Here is a 17,673-nt window from a genome sequence, read left to right as displayed (position 1 = left end):
ATCAAAATATCGAAGTAAAATCATAGAAAATTTCGGCACCAAAACCGTGCGCAGGCGCAGCGCAGGTGTCCAGAGTGTGATGTCATCGAGAACTCGATTAACTTGTTCCGAGGAGCTTTATCACCGATTTTTTTGATGTCATTTTGACCGTGCTTATAGGTATTTATTATTATCTAACGCGTGGCGGCATCTGTCTGCTGTTAGGGAACGTTAGATAAGTTAGGAACGATAGATGGCGCTGGTTGGCACTTGGATTTATTAATTGAGTCGATACATATCAAACTCCGGTAAGTCCATTCTAACAGAAATGTGGGAATCGAGGTATTTTTAATAACTTAAAAAAACAATATGTTTGGACCTTTATAATTTATGACGGATATAATATAATACATTAGAATTATTTTTACGAAGAAAAAGAAACGTATTACTTGATGATTATGCCACAAAATTAGATTTAAATCTGGACATACAGGCGTTTGATATGTACCAGCAAGACTTACCGGGTTTTGAAAAACATCGTCTTGGACTTACAGGAATTTGAAAAATCTCTAATGGACTTACAGGACTTTGATAGAACTTAGTTTTGGGACGTATTGAGGTGGTGGAAATAGGTAGATAGTTCGGCGCGTTGTAAGTATTGGACATTAAAATAAAATATGTAAATTAAAAGATACAAATTATTATTATTATTAACCTTTATCATCCCACTGCTGGTCAAAGAGAGGGCTCAATAAATCAAAACGGTTGAAAAATCTCAGTACGGCCCTGGGCTTTATGGCTGGGAATAACTACTGTGCGTGTGCTGTGCGTCTAGTTTCATTTATCTTTTAGCTGTTTTCGGAGCCTTGTCTGTTTTAGCTTTTGATATTGTTTTTTTCCTTGCTTTGTCTAGAACCACCACCTTTATAGTAAAACTGTTTTCTTCCATCATTTATCAATTAAAACGATTTATAAGCATTGGTCACACGTGTTAGCTTCAACAAAATTGAGAGAAATGGCAGCCATTTTAGTGCCATACTGCGCTATGATTGGTCGAAATGGACTTACCTGAGTTTGATAAACCACTGTCGATGGACATACCGGAGTTTGAAAAAAAACATTTACTTTAGACCTTATTTTAATATAGATACGATTGACTTACCTAACTTTGAAAAGTACGGACTGGTTTAGTTTTACAATTCAAAATTGGCGCCATTGTTATCTCAATTTTGGCGGGGAGTGGACTTACCGGAGTTTGATATGTATCGACTCAATTGATATGATTATGAAAAATCGTTCGTTTTGTCCATTGAAAATATACCAGAAAGAAACAAGTGTATAAGAGTAATCCAAATATGACTTCCTATATGACTCTTGAGTCATTTAGAAATACTGGATGTAGGAAGATATTGAAACCTGTATAAAAAATTAAACAATAGTTAGGTGTTTAAATCCCTTGATATAAATGACTAGTACTTTCGAGGATCTGAACGATCAAACACAAACAAACAAACAAACAAAAATACTTTATTGTGTACCACAGAGAGAAGTACAAGTAAGGACACAATACATTACACACACACAAAATATGACTATCATATTGATCCATAATTAACGAAGAATATTTTATCTTTCCAGAGAAAGGTGAAAACACACAGGACGCGAGGAGGACAGACCATGAGCGGCTGGGGACGGGATCCCTCGCCACTGATGGTGAAGGTAAGCGTCTATTTCAATAATATCAATAATATTATAGGTTATGTCTAGGATTACATTTCATTTCATCATAGTGTTTCTCGTATACCTAGTCTTTCGATAAACTGCAGTCAAACTCAAACATTTATTCAGCAAGCTAGGTTTTCAGCAGTGCTTTTGAATCGTTGCGTTATACTGTTACCATTTTAGGTACATGTACAGAAAAGAGGTTTAATTTAAAAGAGACAAGATTTACTAGTTACATTTATGAAAATATTCAAACGTTACAACGTAACAATATTAGGAATAGCTTGAGTAAACCAATTCGTATTTACGATCCAGAAAGATCGATTGCTAACCGATCAGCTGTTTCGATAAAATGCACTACAATGTACGACCAGCCGTAAATGATTTAAATAGGTCCAATCATAAATAGCTGGATATTTTGATCCACAGACTATATTACGTACTGTATTATGTTACAATGAGGCCGATGAGAAGGTTGTTCAATTAGCCACAATTGCTCGGTCGATGAACCTCTCAAGGCTTGATGTTTTCTCCTATGTTAATGCAATGGTGACATTGTTTGGACTCAGGCAGGTCTATTTTGTGATGTGGTCTGTTCTGCTATGCAGCAGAAGCGTAGCGTGCCTTGGCGGGGCCCCGTATAAAAATTTGTTTGGGGGCCCTTAGGAAGGGTAAAGATTTCTCACAAAAGCGCACGTTGGGGGCCCCCTTGGCGCGGGGGCCCCGTATAATTGATACGGCAGATACGGCGGTAGCTACGCCCCTGCTATGCAGGCTTAGGTTTTCGTTTGGTTCGTTCTTCCTTTCCCAAATTTCTATCCCATTACGTTTTTCCGATAAACAGTAGCTTATATTATGTTATTTTTAGACCCATATAATTAGATAATATGTAGATCCATTTAGGTTTAGGTGAAAAGTTACATACGAACTTACGAGTAGTTTCGCAATTATAGTTTTGGTGTGGAAGTACTTATAGAATATAGATCGTCGTCGAGTATTGGTTCCCTGTTTCTTTCGTACAGCAGAATTAAATGATTTTAATTGAAAAGTTTTACAGAGCTATTGGTCTTTATAGGTCCATGTATAATGTTTATTAAAAAGTTGACAGTTTCATGTTCACGATTCTATAAAAATCGTGATGATTCTAAAGAGACAGAGAGGTTCTGGATTCGCATTTTCAAAAATTCATGTCAGACCAGATTCGGTCTAGTCTAGATAAAAATAGCAGGTAACCCACGAGGCTGGTGGCGGTAACCTTGAGTATCGATCGACGGGCCGTCTGCCCGGCGCCAACCCACATTACCTACCATTTTCATGGGATTTGTAAGACACCTGATGGTACTTTCTAGAACCCATTTGCAATATCTTTTTCTTGCCATCCTATTTATTTTAGGTACTTACATTCAATTCTTTTTTTTAATTTTGCATTCGCAGATAACTATTTAAAAGATGTAGTACCTACTTAGGTGTATAATTTGCTGATTCATTTCTTATGAAAATAACATGTTATGTGCAGGATTAATGAGTTTGAGTTAGATGCCAAAGATCACTAATAACTAGGTACCCAATCTTAACAATCATACGAAACAATGGTTTACTAAATTCCCCTTTTCTTATTATTTTTACTATCTAATACCACCTAATACTGTTTATAATGCAGGCTTAAATCGTAGGATTAACTAAAGTTAGTTCTAATCACACCCAGTACCTAGATATACCGTTATTTAATTAGTATGGTGACATCATAACGTTATGACAGCTCGTCACTTCGGAGCCAAGTGTCTGAAAATTATGATGTAATTTCAACAAACATTGTGTCAAACGTTGAGTGCTTCAAGAGTTCACATCCGTTTTTATTTTAGGGAATTAATGAGGATCGAAAGATGGCACTATCTATGTATGTTCTATAGTAAAGGTTAATGACTGGATGACTGAAATTACAGAATAAGGATGATGAGGCTAAAGTTAAAGTTATTATATTTTCTACAAACAAACATTTCATAATTCTAATAAGACTTCTTCTAGAAGGACTTTTAAATTGTCATAACATAAGTAGTTTTAAAATTTAGCACCGGTAAATTACCTACCAAAATTTTCGAAGCTCTGAATAAGCTGTGGAATAAGTGAATAAATTGACATTAAGGATTGTAAACATGTGCAAATGATAACCTTGGAGAATTTATTGCTTCTTAATAACGCGTACGACAAACAGCTCCAATTCTGCCTTATAAATGCCATACCATTCACGATCTTCCCAAACCTTCCAGAACGCCAAAGCTGGGAGTCAGAATGGTGTCGTCTGGCGTACTGGGAGCTACAGCAGCGGGTCGGCCGCCAGTTCAGCGTGCGGGTCCGAGCTGTGGACGTGTTCGGTGGCGGCGGCGGCGCGTGCGGCTCCGGGAGATATGGGCTGTGTCTAGATGCGCTCGATAAGTGTGAACCGCAGGTTGAACAGGTGAGGATCTGATGTTTATTTGGTTTTCGGGTGACTAAGGGTCTCCGGCGGCCCCAAGATAACTTAGGATAAGGGTCTCCGGCAGCAATACCTACTGATCAAACGGAACAGTGGCTTATACAAATAAATATTCACACAGACATATGATCATAATTTAGCAACAGCTTAAAAAAGTTCTTCCTGTCTAACCTATCTTAATCACAAAGGCATCAAAAACGTAGCAATTTTAATATGTAGTATTGTTTGCTAGTCATACTTAGGCGGTAAAATTCGCACTGACATTTTTGGTTATGTGTACGTGCGGTGTGACATGTGCAGTCTCTCTTTAAATATTTATCGAAATAATTGAATACCATATTGCTTATTACTACAAGAATTATTTAATAGTTATTTATAATTGGTAACATTATTACTAGATGGCGCTCGCGGCTCGCGCTGTGTAAAATTTGAAAAGATACTTTTTCATAAAGATTCATAAAGATGTGACTATTTACTATAGAAATTTCTTGAGAAAACAAATTGATGATGATGAAGATATAATTGATCATCATGACTAATAAACGTGTGATGAATGGAGAATTTAAAATTTGTCAATCTCGTGATGTATCTTACTCATGATGATGATATTTAGAACTGCGTTAAAGGGCTGATAGACGTACGAACTTTAAAGTCGCGGTTTTAAAGTTCGCGTACTTACTCGGCTCGCGGCGGTGACAGACGTGCGAGCCAAGGCGGGCTTCGAGTAAAATTTCAAAAAGGGGTGACAGACGTACGAGTAAGTACGCGAACTTTAAAACCGCGACTTTAAAGTTCGTACGTCTATCAGCCCTTAAACATGTTGGATCGTCAACGAACTTACTCGACGGTTTTAAAGTACGCGTACTTGGGGTGACACACGAGCGAAAAAGGTCGTCGAGCCACAAGTTGGCGTACTTACTCGTACGTCTGTCACCCCTTTTAGTGTTTTCTTTTGTTCTTCAAAGAATTATTTATTTCTCAAAATTTGACTTTTAACTTGACATTCCGAAGCAGCGGTAGCTTGCACTTGTAAATAGTATTTTTTAAAGTTCTATGAGTAGGTAAAAGTTTTGAGTTAAAGCCTGCATTGTCTTTTTTATAGGCAGTATTTTCATTCTAACTGCAAACAAACAGAACCTATATCACAATTATGAAAGTATTATCAGTCTGCCAAATGAGCATTAGATAATAGATGCACTCGCTACGTTTATAATGACGTTGTTTATCGTAACGATGTGGATTGAACGATGACCCTAGATTATAAATATCGATTTATTTCGATCATCAGTACGGTGGGCCGATTCGCTTGCCCTTTCTGACGTCAGAGATTGAATAAACAAAAACTGCACGTGTATGTCGATTGCTATACCATAAACATTATTAAAAATTATATATTACTAGCTGTGCTCTGCGGTTTCACCCGCATTGCTCCCCTCCTGTTAGTCTTAGCGTGATGATATATAGCCTTATAGCCTTCCTCGATAAACGGGCTATCTAACATCGAAATAATTTTTCAAATCGGACCAGTACTTCCTGAAATTAGCGCGTTCAAACAAACAAACAAATAAACTCTTCAGCTTTATAATATTAGTAGATTGAATGATTATAACAAAACGGTTGTAGTATTTTAGGTCACTTTGTATTATTACTAGAAATTAGATGGTAAATTGGTCTTGTTAATATATTTCGAATCGAATTTCGTCCATTTTGTTCTTACAATAATTTTTAGTGGATTTATACTGGAGGTATATCACAGTGATATAATATTCCTTTGAACTATTTGTGATCATAATTTTCACAGGTTGTTTATATAGAAAACACGAGCATAGGAATAAATCTAAAATAATGGATAGGACAGCGAATATAAGTTTGCAAATGTAATTGATTTGGCGCGGAGCGTGATAACCTCTAAACCAGAGATAGACGCATGCGCTTGCTATTTGCTAATATAGCTCTTAGTGTATACTGGTGATATTTTATATCCCTGTTTAACAATAATAATACCTATAGATTAATTTCAATGAATTTTGTATAGGAGTCAATCAAAACTAAAAAAATCTGTTAAATTTAATAAGAAAAAAATGAAGATCGAGTTTCTTGTGTTCTGAAGTGACAAAATATATACTTATAATCGTTCACGAGTTTTTGTCACATCGGTCACATCATACTAAATGACATTTCTATCTTTACAGGTGCGGAAAACTCGAGCAAAAATCGGTTTGGGCGTGACTTTATCCCTGGAGTCGGACGGCGTGTGGCTGTACAACCGCAGCCAGGAGCCTGTCTTCGTGAGCTCGCCAGCGCTGGACGCGGCGGCCGCTAAGGCCCTGCTCGTGTGGCGGGTTGCTCCTGGGCACTGCCTGTGCGTGTTCGACCCCGCGCGCCCCCCGCCCGCGGTGGCCCCGCCCCACGTGGGCCCCGTCGACCCCCGTTCCGTGCGCATCTCCTTCGCCAAGGGCTGGGGCCCCAAGTACTCCCGCCGTGACGTCACCGCCTGCCCCTGCTGGCTCGAAGTCCTACTAGCTCCCCCGAGCTGACCCAAACAATAAGTGTACTGTGAACGGTGAACTGTGAAGTGATAGTGGAAAATAGTGACCGGACTATGCCTATTTTTCGTGACTGCATTTTTTTACCCAGTGGGTACGGTTGTTTATCTGGCAATATTTATTTTTACTGTACATAATTCAATCCATTAGCTGATTTTTCTTTTGTTGTAATGTTGTATAGTTTTTTTCAACTCTGTCAAGTTGTATTTGGCAATTTGAATGTCGAGTCAAGCTTCAAATCAAATCTTTTGTGGTTATGTAGACCATAATTTTATATTAGCCAATTATACGTCATATTTACTGTGAAAACTTTGCAATCGTTAAAAATTATATTTTAGCTAGATATTGTGAAACAATTTATGTTGTACTAATTTGTATAGAACTCTGCTTTAAACGCGAGACTGTATATAGAAATGTTATATGTACATTATATATATTTGTAATTATTTATAATTATATGCCTTATCTTAGTGAATAATTATTATTTAAGATTTAGTTACATTCTGCAGTTGTACCGTGAATTTAATTCGATGAAATTTGAAATGCTTAAACTACACAGAATCGCGCAAAATATCAAATAAAACAATTACTTTTTTATGGCTTGCCATCCTTTTTCCATCTGAAGTTTAAGAAAAAGAAACAGATTTGACATTCGTGTAGTGTGGCAAATTTAAAGATATTTTTTATACATTGCTAACAACTATAGTCCGGGTCTTTTGGGTAAACATTATCGACATCGACTTATTTCCATGGTACAGCTGCAGTAAAGTTTCATTTTTGTACAAACATATATAAAGTAATTTTGTATTGAGACGTGGTTAAGGGCTGTGTGAAACGCATTTTTAAAAAGATAAATATCTCAATTTGTGGGAACAACTCAATCCCTAGATTACTAGTTTTTTTAAAAGATCTGTCATCGTACATACAAAAATAGTGCAATCGAGTTTTTAATAGATTATAATTATAACCGTTAAACTTTGTGCCTTGCGTTGTATTCAAATAATTATAATCCGAAATTTATATAGGGTAATACAGTCAATTTCACTGGCCTATAATATTAAGTATACATTAATTATATTATACAAAATAATTGTTTAAACTCGAATTTAAAGAGTGTGCGTAGACAGAGCAAGCAATTTGACAATAAGATATATTCTAGTCTTTAACAGGCTTGCTTTGTCTATTTTGGTTAGTTATGGCCAGTCTATGGATAAGTATTTTTTTAATTGGAATAATGTCTTTGGTAAACTAAACATAATATTTGATCTACAAACCTTATTTATTGAAAACATTTAAATATTATGTTGAATGTTGATACTTTTGCATCACATTTTTTTGTTTTATACATAGCTCCTTTATTTTAAAAGCTATGTCTGATTATGAATATATAGACACTTGATTCTTGATTTGAAAAATTGGAATTGTATCACATGAATTAAATAAATAATTATTTATTTTTAATATATTGCGAAACAGCAAATAGCAACAATTTTCCACAGTGTAAGTGCCATTTTGAAACGCTTTTGAATGATAGGAGCTGATTTGTTTTTATAATAATTATATAATGAAATGTGTAAATTATTGTTTCATAATTGATATTTATGTATATAAACACCAGTTTAGTCATTACCTTAGACTGATCAAGCGCCTTAATAAAAACGTATTTTCTAACAATGTATAAAAGTTAAATATATATTACAAAAAAAAAGATATTTCAAAATTGACATTGACAGTTCACCTATACAGATAATAAAAGTGCGACTGGCTGTAAAATGCATAATGATCGAACTTAAAACAGGTCCATAATATAAATTGTTCTATATTGCAATGTACTTATTGTATATTATGTATACATTGTTGAAAATATGTGAAAGCTATATAAAATTGTAGATAGCGACTGTTCTCTATGATTCGCTGATTATTGTTAAGCGTGAGTCTGACTGAGATGGATGAGATTAGGATACGATAAATTATAAATAAAGAGAAGAATATTTTTAATTTTTGTACTTTTATTTCGTCACCTATTTACAAATCCACACATTACAAATATATTATATCACAGTGTAATAAGTAATTGAACTTAGAATTACTCCAGTTTCTTCAGTGTCGTATTCGGTATGAAGAAACATGCGACTGCACAAGCTGAAATAAGAGAAAATCATATCTAATTAAAAATATTTTACAGCCCAATGTTTATTCATTTTTTATTGGGTTCATTTTAAAGTCAAAAACTACTGAAAGAGTTTAATGGTATACATAACCTATGCATATTATAGTGATAGAAAGGCCTATATCACCTTATAGTTAAAAAAATCGATTTCTGCAGTCTGTGTATATATGCTTAGATAGTATGGTATATATAGTATGTGTGATTAGATCTTTAAAATTAGGTTCGCAACCGATTATGAAGGGCTTTAAAAGATAGGGTGATTCAAGAGGTATTTTTTAGTATATAATTTGTTAGGTTTAAGACAAAGTGCGGGCAAAGTCTTGTGCGGAAAGCTAGTCAAAAAGAAAAAGTCTAAAAATAAAAATCATCTTTTCAATTTTCATTAAAAAAGTATTTTTTTTTTTGCTTAGCTTCTACTATCATATCGGTCAGAATAATTATGAAATTAGAACGAAAATTTCACATAGTCACGTCGAAGTGCCATCTAGCGATGGATTTGAAAACTTGTTCACATTGAAAAAAATTGTCAGAGCTACATTGGTTCTCAGTACCCAGACACAGAATACATAATAGTAGCTAACCCAGATAAAATTTCAAATTCCCTAAAGGTTATATAAAGCTCTGACAGATGGCGCTGTATTAAATATTCACCTGTTAAAACGGCAGATATTGTGAAGAACGGCGGTAAGCAGCCGTAGTCTATAAGCGCCGGAAACGCGACCGTCCCTGATATGGTGCCCAACCTTCCACACATGAGGAATGTAGCCATCGCCATTACCCTGTAAAATATTTATTTATTATGGTGACATGGAAAAAGCATTAAAATATTGACTAGCTATATAATACATGCGACATGGTCGTAATGGTAAAATAATCAGTGCCGGCTCTTGTGGAACGTGAATGGAGCGGGGGCGCCAGATCTGAAGGGCGCCGGAATGCATCATGCAAAAGATAACGCATTTATTTAATCTAATAGCTATATTGTTGATGAAAAAAATTTAAATCATAAGTTGTATATATATAGTATTATAGTCAGTTTAAAACTCGTTTTTCGTAAAAACGCATTTTTCTTGCTTAGAAGTAGAACTATATATTTGTAACTTAATTATTTTGTTATAACTAGGGTCCGTCTTTTACATTAGTATAGGTCAGCGAAGAGCGAAGCGACAAGCGTATTTAGTTTGACTGTGAACGAACGCCCAAACCGAGCGTGCGTGCGTGTGTATCGGGCATTTGCCACTCAAACATAAACCAATAAAGAACATAAAATAAACATTAAATCGCTTATATCGGTACAATACCTGAGCGACGTGGGGAACAGATCCACAGTAATACTGGACAGCGAGGCGCCGCACAGCGAGGTGAGCGCAAGCGCCGACGTCACCAGCGCCACCACCGCGCCCGCGCTGCCGCCCAGGAATGGCAGACTCACTATCACAGCGGCGCTGAGCAGCCCGCATATCGCGGCTACTAGCTTCTTGCCGCAACTGGGAATTATATTAATGTTTTCTTACATTCACAAGTTAACGGTTTCACGTATAGAATATACCTTACTGAAAAATAATGCTTTTTGTCTGGCGAGAATACATAAATTACGAATCATATTGTTTACTGCATACTTGCATTATTCTATAATATACTAGTTAGGTGGTTATATTCGATCAAAATGAATCAACCTGCCACCCACCACCCTGCTTATTATAATCGCTCATTCACAAAAATAATCTTATGAAATATATACATAACATGACTTGCATCATTGCATGTCAGCAATTCTGTAACGGGAAGCTATTAAAAATATTCCAAAGAACATTCACCGATTTATCAACACGCTGCCAATGCTATACGTGAGCACGGAGCCGGCCCCCACCACCGCGCTCTGCAAGTACGTGAGCATGTCTGTCTGTATCGGCTGGCACTCGCCGGGGTCCTCGGGGCTCGCGGGGCCCGGCACCAGCGCCGCGCAGAGCCCCGATGTGCCGCCAGCGCCTATCATGGCGGCTAGTTGGGGGTACCAGAGGCGGAGCGTGTTGGAACTGTTGAATATTTGTTGTTTTAGAAATGGGCAATAACAAAACATAGTTAAAAGACAATAATATTATATGTAGAAAGTACTCAAAACAAGTTTAATATTGTAATAACATATTTCAAATAAAGTAGTTAAAATTTTCCTTACGATATCAAATCAATGTAAATTATGAAGAAAAGAGTTTTGAGCATTTTGAAGTGAACAAAATTATTTTTATGAGTTTTATAAATCTTTAAACCTAAGTACCTAAGTATCCTGCCAAATTCTCTTTTCTTCATTTTTCATGGAAGTGGGTTGTTGTTTTCAACAAATTTAAACATATAAAATAATATAGCGTTAGGTACAGGCGCCTTTAAAACAATTCACACTTGTTTGTGTTAATTTTTCACATTTTTCCAGCAATAACAGGAAGCAGTAAATTTATTAATACTAAATTTATATGATAATAATTAATCTATAAGTACAATAAAATTGCACATCTAAGAACATTACTTACAATTAAAAATGAACATGGTTTACCCAAACATGCATCCGGCGTGAGTAGCACAAATGAGCAGCAAGTAGGCGCCATACGGGGCCCTAAATAAGGGCGCCATTTGGTCGCTGCCAGCTTTTAGGGCGGCAAAGCCCTTCGCTTGCTGTTCGCTCTTCTCTTCGACTAGAACCTTCACCTGGTTTTGCATAAAAAATAATAAGTTATAACAAGATGGAAGATTTAACTTCAAAAGCGGAAAAGCCTTTTTCAAATCAAAGATATGTTGACCATGCACTTTATTTTATTTATTTTAAGTGTGTCGTATTTATAATTATTTTAATTTAAAGTAGGTAATGGAGTCTTTTCTTGTGTCATATAAATAAATATTTCATTAATATATATACCTATTAGTGTTGTAGATTTGATTAACTGTAATGATAACTTGTATCGGGCTTTTAAAATACGTTTAAGTATGTTTTCTGCTTTTCTAATGATAGGTACCAAAAAATACAAAAACAAATCAACATACAGGATAGCTATCAGCGGATTTCCCCGTGTTCAACACATAGATCTTCTTAAAAATGGCGAGTGCCTCCTCATTCCTGCCCCTGGACATCAGGAACTTGGGACTCTCAGGGAGGAAGAAGAAGGCCAGTCCAGTGAATAGGGGCACGAGGGCTGCAGCCAGGAGGAATAGGTTCCACACGTGGATTTCTGGAATATATATTATTTATATATTTCTTAAAATTTTACACTTAAGAACTATGAATAAATTCGGCTGCCATGCGTAAATGTCCTCAAATATTAAAAAAAAACTCTGAATAAATTCTGCTAACAAAGTGATCACATAAGCGAAATAAGACTAAAAACCTATATTGAATATTAAAGAAATTAAAAATCTATTCTGAATATTACGTGACTACACCTCATATTTCTCAGGTCTATCAATAAATCCTTACTTATCTAAAAGCAAAATTGAAATACCTACGATTTCTAAACATGTGTTCTACTTGCTTATACATAAGAAGTTTCTTCACATGTTACCAACACACAAATCTTTTCTTTAAATGTATCCATAAACAAGAATTGTTACTTTAAATTTATTCATACCAAGTTACCCCGTGCTACTCTTAAACAAAATATTATGAGAATATCGCACGCAAAAAAACTACCAACCAACTAAACAACTAAAAACTTACCAATAGCACCCCCAAACAGCACGAAGTCCCAGTCGTGCGTGAGTATGCCCCACGCCAGCAGCGGCAGCGTGGTGTTCGCGATGGTGTAGAACAAGCTGGTCAGGAGGATCACGCGCGCGCGCAGTTCCGTGCGGTGCAGCTCAGCGAGGTAGGAGATTAGCACTGCGAACGGGCCGTTGAACCTGGGGAATTATTTAGAAATTAAAGACTTTTTAACGATTTATTTATGATATTTAACCCGATGTTGTGAACACTTTACAGCGACTAGCGAGCGTGGTTAAATAACAACGTTCACGTAAATCAAACATAAAAATAGATAGGTACTATTCATTCACAAAGAGTTCATTTTTATGTGTAAAAGAGAGTTGAGTTTGAATAATAGCCATCAACCAGCCTTTTTTAAATGCATTACCAAATAAATATTAACAATTTGTTTGTTATAATCGCTCATAAAACGATTGATTAAATCTTATATATAAAAAATGAATCGCAAAATGTGTTGGTAAGCGCATAACTCGAGAACGGCTGAACCGATTTCGATAATTATTTTTTTATTATATTTCTTGAAGTACGAGGATGGATCTTATGTAGAGAAAACGTAAACATGTACTACGGGCGAAGCCGGGGCGGACCGCTAGTTTTTTATAAAATTTTCATCAGCTAATGTTTATGTAATGTTAATAGTAGAGCTTGATTCAGGTATTCAAGTATCGCAGCGGTGTGACTTCTAAGGGTAATGGACAATTCTGCAAATCCTAGACAAAAAAATAATTGTATTAACATAATATTTAAAAAACATTAAACAAACGTACAGAAACCCGCTAGCGAAGCGTGTAATCAAAAGCATGGTGAAGTTCTGGCTCATGGCTGCCAACATCTCCACGATGCCAGAACATATGAACCCCCACACGAGGATCTTGCGCCGGCCCAGGGTGTCGGACAGGAAGCCCCAGAGCATCGCTGATGCTATCATACCTGTGACAATATATTTTAAAGACTATCTTCTAGAAGATAAAAGATTCCATCTGATATAGGAACTCCCTGTCATCCATGTTTCATTTTAATAAAGACCTCTGAATTTATAAACCTGTTTTACCATGACAACGTTCATAAATCTCATGAATTATCGACATTTTTAAAGTTATTTAGTGGCATTTTTACAGTGCCCTATTGTTTTATAAATGACTAGCTTCCGCCCGCGACTCCGGAAAAATTAAGATTTATTTTTTTTCTACGTATTTTTCCGGGATAAAAAGTATCTTATTTTATGCCCAGGATAATAAGGTATAATTATACCAAGTTTCATCGAAATCGAACCGTTAGTTTTCACGTGATGCCTGAACATACAGACAGACAGACAAAAATTTTTTTAATCACATATTTGGGTTTGGTATCGATCCAGTAACACCCCCTGCTATTTATTTTTTCAATATTTTCAATGTACAGAATTGACCCTTCTACAGATTTATTATATGTATAGATGTTACAGAAGCGACATTCTTTCATATATTTTAATAGGTTGTGGTTTAATTTTGATTTATCCAAATAATTTAAGACAAATATTTTGATTTATCCAAAAGACTCCTATTACCTGTTACAAAAGTAACATAAATGATATACTAGAGTAAAGACATTATTATTATTATAAATCAAAGAATTTATAAGGAAAATGAAAACCATAACATCAAACAAAGAAAACAAACATGTTATAGTAAAATGTGTAACTTCTTTATCGCTGTATGCTTAATGATTTCATAATTTATACGTATTAAGTGGACGATGGCTTTGTCAGTAATTTACTTTAAAAACATGAAAATTAATGATGAAATCTCATTATTTATCTATGTACTAATTCTTGCATCATTGTCATAATACTATATGTTTTTAATTATGTATGCCTTAAGTTTTAAAATGAGCGATGTGTAATTGGGAGTAGTAAAAACAAGAACTGTTAATCTTCTCATATCATTATTTCTTCGCTTACTTGTAATTACTTTTTATATACCCTATTTTTGAGTTAAACAACCATGCAATGGCGCTCTAAAATAATTTAAATATTTATTGAAGTGAAACTTTTTTATCGGGGTTGGAAAAAAATTTAGTGTAACATTTTTTTCGTTACGCGTGACATTTTTCCGTTACGCACCATCTTTTTCTTATCCCTACCACGCGTGATTCGACGTATTTTTGTAAAGTAGCATATAGTAAATTAGTTTTTGAAAAATAAGGTCATAAAGATGTTTCACGTCTTACGTGTGTACACTAATACACGCACACATTTTTTTTATACTAAGTTCGAAGGAAATAAAGAAAGCAGCAACTATGCCAAATTCCCTCTAATCACTAAAAAATATAGAAATCACATCAAACCCTACCTCCATACGTGATGGCGTTAACCGTGCCCATGTCCAGTAGCTTCAGCCCCATATCGCACTGGGCCCTTGTGAAGATGTAGGACGCCGCGCTGGTCACAGACACTGAGCTCCAGAACGCCGGGAAGGTGCACAGCATGAGGAACACGTGGAACCAGCCGTAGCTGGTCGCTGCTATTGCCTCTTCGAAGTCGGAAGGTGCTGATAAATCACATGGTGGTTCTGAAAAGCGATAAAATACCACCTGTCTCATGTCTGTGAATCATTTTTTGATTTTGCGTTTTATATTTCTATGCGTTATATTATAAATTCGAAAATTTGTATGTTTGTTTGTTACTCCTTCACGCAAAAGCTACATAACCGATTTTCATGCAATTTGGCACACAGAGGGTAACTTCGATTAACACATAGAGTTTTTAGGAACTATGGGGGTTTTCCTTTGACAACGCGGGCGAAGCTGCAGGCACCATAATATAGTAAAACAATATATGAACATAACATAAATAAAGCTTTTTTATTTCAAAACCTGACATGAAACTTTAACTTACTAAGATAAACAACTTTTCAGCTTTTTAATATAAATCATTATCGGTATTGGCATAAATGAAAATTGCTCGTTTAAAAAACTTTAAAAAAGAAGATTAGCTCAGCAAAATAAATATTGAACAGGCACTTTGAATGAATATTTTTTGTTATGTTATATTTTTTTACTTTTTAAATTTCTTGGCTAGTCAATAGTCATGCAGCTCCTTCAAGTAATCTAAACTTATCGATTTCTGAATTTCAGGATATCAACATTTCAGAATTCTTCGATAATCTACTCAATTTTATGGGAGCTAGTTTTAAAGTTTAAATTTTAAAGTTTTTCATTTGCCTTTCAAAAGGTATTATTTAATATTTATATTAGATGTTTAGTTATTTACATAGTTCTAGCTATTATTAACATTTGCAAATAGTCAAATGATCGTAGCAAATGTATGAATTTACTATCAGTAAATAATGTGATGAAACATAAATAAAATAAATGTGTCACTTATATTATACAATGTCACGTTGCATCATAATTATTATTATTTATATTTAGACTAAATAAGGCCCGTGGCTTCGCTCGCTAAATAAATTGATTAAGTTTAATTAAGTCTAAGTAATATTATATTATTCTTATGTTTTATCAAAAAACCTGTTTCAAGAAGATAGTGAATTGGATAATAGAAAGATTGTTGAAATCAAAGAAGAACTTTCAATATCGTTCGTAGCAATATCGTAGTGAACTTTTTATTTAAATACATATAAATGAAAGGAATAGCGCGCTCTACGAAGAGGTGCTAGAATATCTAACAGTGAAATATATTTCAAAATTTAACTTATTTTACTATGCAACAATGATATACAAGAAACATTACCTACTCTACTTTCGTAGCTTCAAATATTGGTGTTCAATAACTATGTCCGCTAATAAGCTATAAAATGTGTATACGTTTTGGAAGTCATAAGAGATCTTCACATTTTTATATAGGTACTCCAATAAATAAATGTTTCTTCCTTTCTCTCAATACGAACATTTATAAATATACCTAATCGATATCCTCTACTTTGCACAGCCATATGAAATTTTTAACCATCTTTTCAATATCCTAACATCTGCTATACAATACGCATATACAATACGTAAATAAAAATATGATATACATCATTCATCTATTGAGATGACACTGATCACACTTGGCCACTCTCCAGCTTCCCAAACAGACCGGAATGAGACGTTAACTACAGATATTAAAAGTGCAATAAGTCTGGGAATGTGGATGAAGAGAGACATTAGGGTTAATACTAAATTAACAAGAAAATTATTTACGATCGCACGCGGGTAGAGTTGATTATTGTTTAAACTGAATGTTTTAATGATCGGTTATTTTTGGATTTATTTTTAAAGGAACTTCAAATACAGAAAGATGAAAATCTAAACTATGCACGTGGCCTTTACCAGAAGCGTCAAGCTCTCATAAGACTTGCCACGCCACTGGTATACGATATAGATTTTAAAAATAAAAACAAGTAATCATGGCGAAATTAAGGCCTTTCTATCAGTTATAACAACAGTATAAATACTACAAAAATTGAGAATCTATCCGTTCGCTTCTTGATAATTAAAAATTCACGGAAAAATAATGTTATTGAAAAGCTGATAAATTGAAAAAGCATCTGACCGAAACATGTCAGCAGGTCAAAATTAATATCATAAGTTAAATATGTATACCTATACATCTATTAAAATTTCACTAGTGTGAGCCGTGAGCCCGTCTCTGTACTGACAAAAACCCACGTAGCTTACTGATTATTCGTTGTGTTAGGCCCTAATCGATGCACCAAATTCCACTAACTTTTTCTGCGCAGTTGAATAAAAACATCACAAATAACTGATAAATAAGATAATATAATATAACATACTAAAAAGTAACAGTACCTTGAGCCATCTTCTCCAAATTCGTCGAGGACAATCCGGTCACTTTAAAGAGGTGATCATGGGGAATCTCCTCCTTCACCTTCCCGCCCTCCAGATCAGTTTTCGCCACCATTGTTAACACACTATAATAATTGTATCCATATATGCATATTCCTCTGCCTCAGACATCGCTTGTACGGTAGCGTAATGTGTTACACCATGATAATTACATCACGTTATATAGCGCATACAGATTTTATCTCCA

At 35.0% G+C, this 17,673-nt stretch overlaps 2 protein-coding genes across 3 annotated transcripts in view; one reads left to right on the top strand and one right to left on the bottom strand.

The window, feature by feature from the left end:
- Nucleotides 1-8,718, top strand: part of LOC123695233 (mothers against decapentaplegic homolog 6) — a 33,934-nt gene extending 25,216 nt beyond the window's left edge. Inside the window, exons 3-5 of the mRNA XM_045641018.1 lie at nt 1,618-1,698; nt 3,969-4,156; nt 6,367-8,718. Coding sequence (XP_045496974.1) covers nt 1,618-1,698; nt 3,969-4,156; nt 6,367-6,711 — 614 coding nt within the window. The 3' untranslated portion in view covers nt 6,712-8,718. The remainder of the gene's footprint in view (nt 1-1,617; nt 1,699-3,968; nt 4,157-6,366) is intronic.
- On the bottom strand, nt 8,710-17,620 carry LOC123695231 (synaptic vesicle glycoprotein 2A-like). Of its 2 annotated transcripts, none has more exons than XM_045641015.1 (10): nt 17,430-17,620; nt 14,969-15,187; nt 13,406-13,568; nt 12,594-12,775; nt 11,924-12,108; nt 11,439-11,590; nt 10,708-10,926; nt 10,192-10,377; nt 9,542-9,669; nt 8,710-8,862 (listed from the first exon to the last, which is right to left on the bottom strand). In XM_045641015.1, the coding sequence occupies exons 1-10, from the start codon at nt 17,539-17,541 to the stop codon at nt 8,807-8,809; spliced, it is 1,602 nt and encodes a 533-aa protein (XP_045496971.1). In that variant the 5' UTR covers nt 17,542-17,620; the 3' UTR covers nt 8,710-8,806. The 2 variants fall into 2 exon arrangements, with proteins under 2 accessions (XP_045496971.1, XP_045496970.1); XM_045641014.1 differs by lacking the exon at nt 8,710-8,862 and adding an exon at nt 8,970-9,441 and having other exon boundaries at nt 9,472-9,669.
- Between the last annotated feature and the right edge of the window lie 53 nt (nt 17,621-17,673).

The sequence above is a fragment of the Colias croceus genome, chromosome 10, assembly GCF_905220415.1.
Source record: "Colias croceus chromosome 10, ilColCroc2.1".
NCBI lineage: Eukaryota > Metazoa > Arthropoda > Insecta > Lepidoptera > Pieridae > Colias > Colias croceus.
The sequence above is the reverse complement of the archived record's forward strand: the minus strand, read 5'-3'. Positions and strand labels throughout refer to the sequence as shown.

What these genes read in the sequence shown, in the direction of transcription:
- LOC123695231 (XM_045641014.1), bottom strand. Translation starts at nt 17,541, where the DNA reads ATGGTGGCGAAAACTGATCTGGAGGGCGGGAAGGTGAAGGAGGAGATT. An exon ending in TAACGCCATCACGTATGGAG is followed by an intron (nt 13,569 to 14,968) that starts GTAGGGTTTGAT and finishes ATATTGTCACAG; the next exon opens with GTATGATAGCATCAGCGATG. An exon ending in AATCCGCTGATAGCTATCCT is followed by an intron (nt 11,591 to 11,923) that starts GTATGTTGATTT and finishes ATGCAAAACCAG; the next exon opens with GTGAAGGTTCTAGTCGAAGA.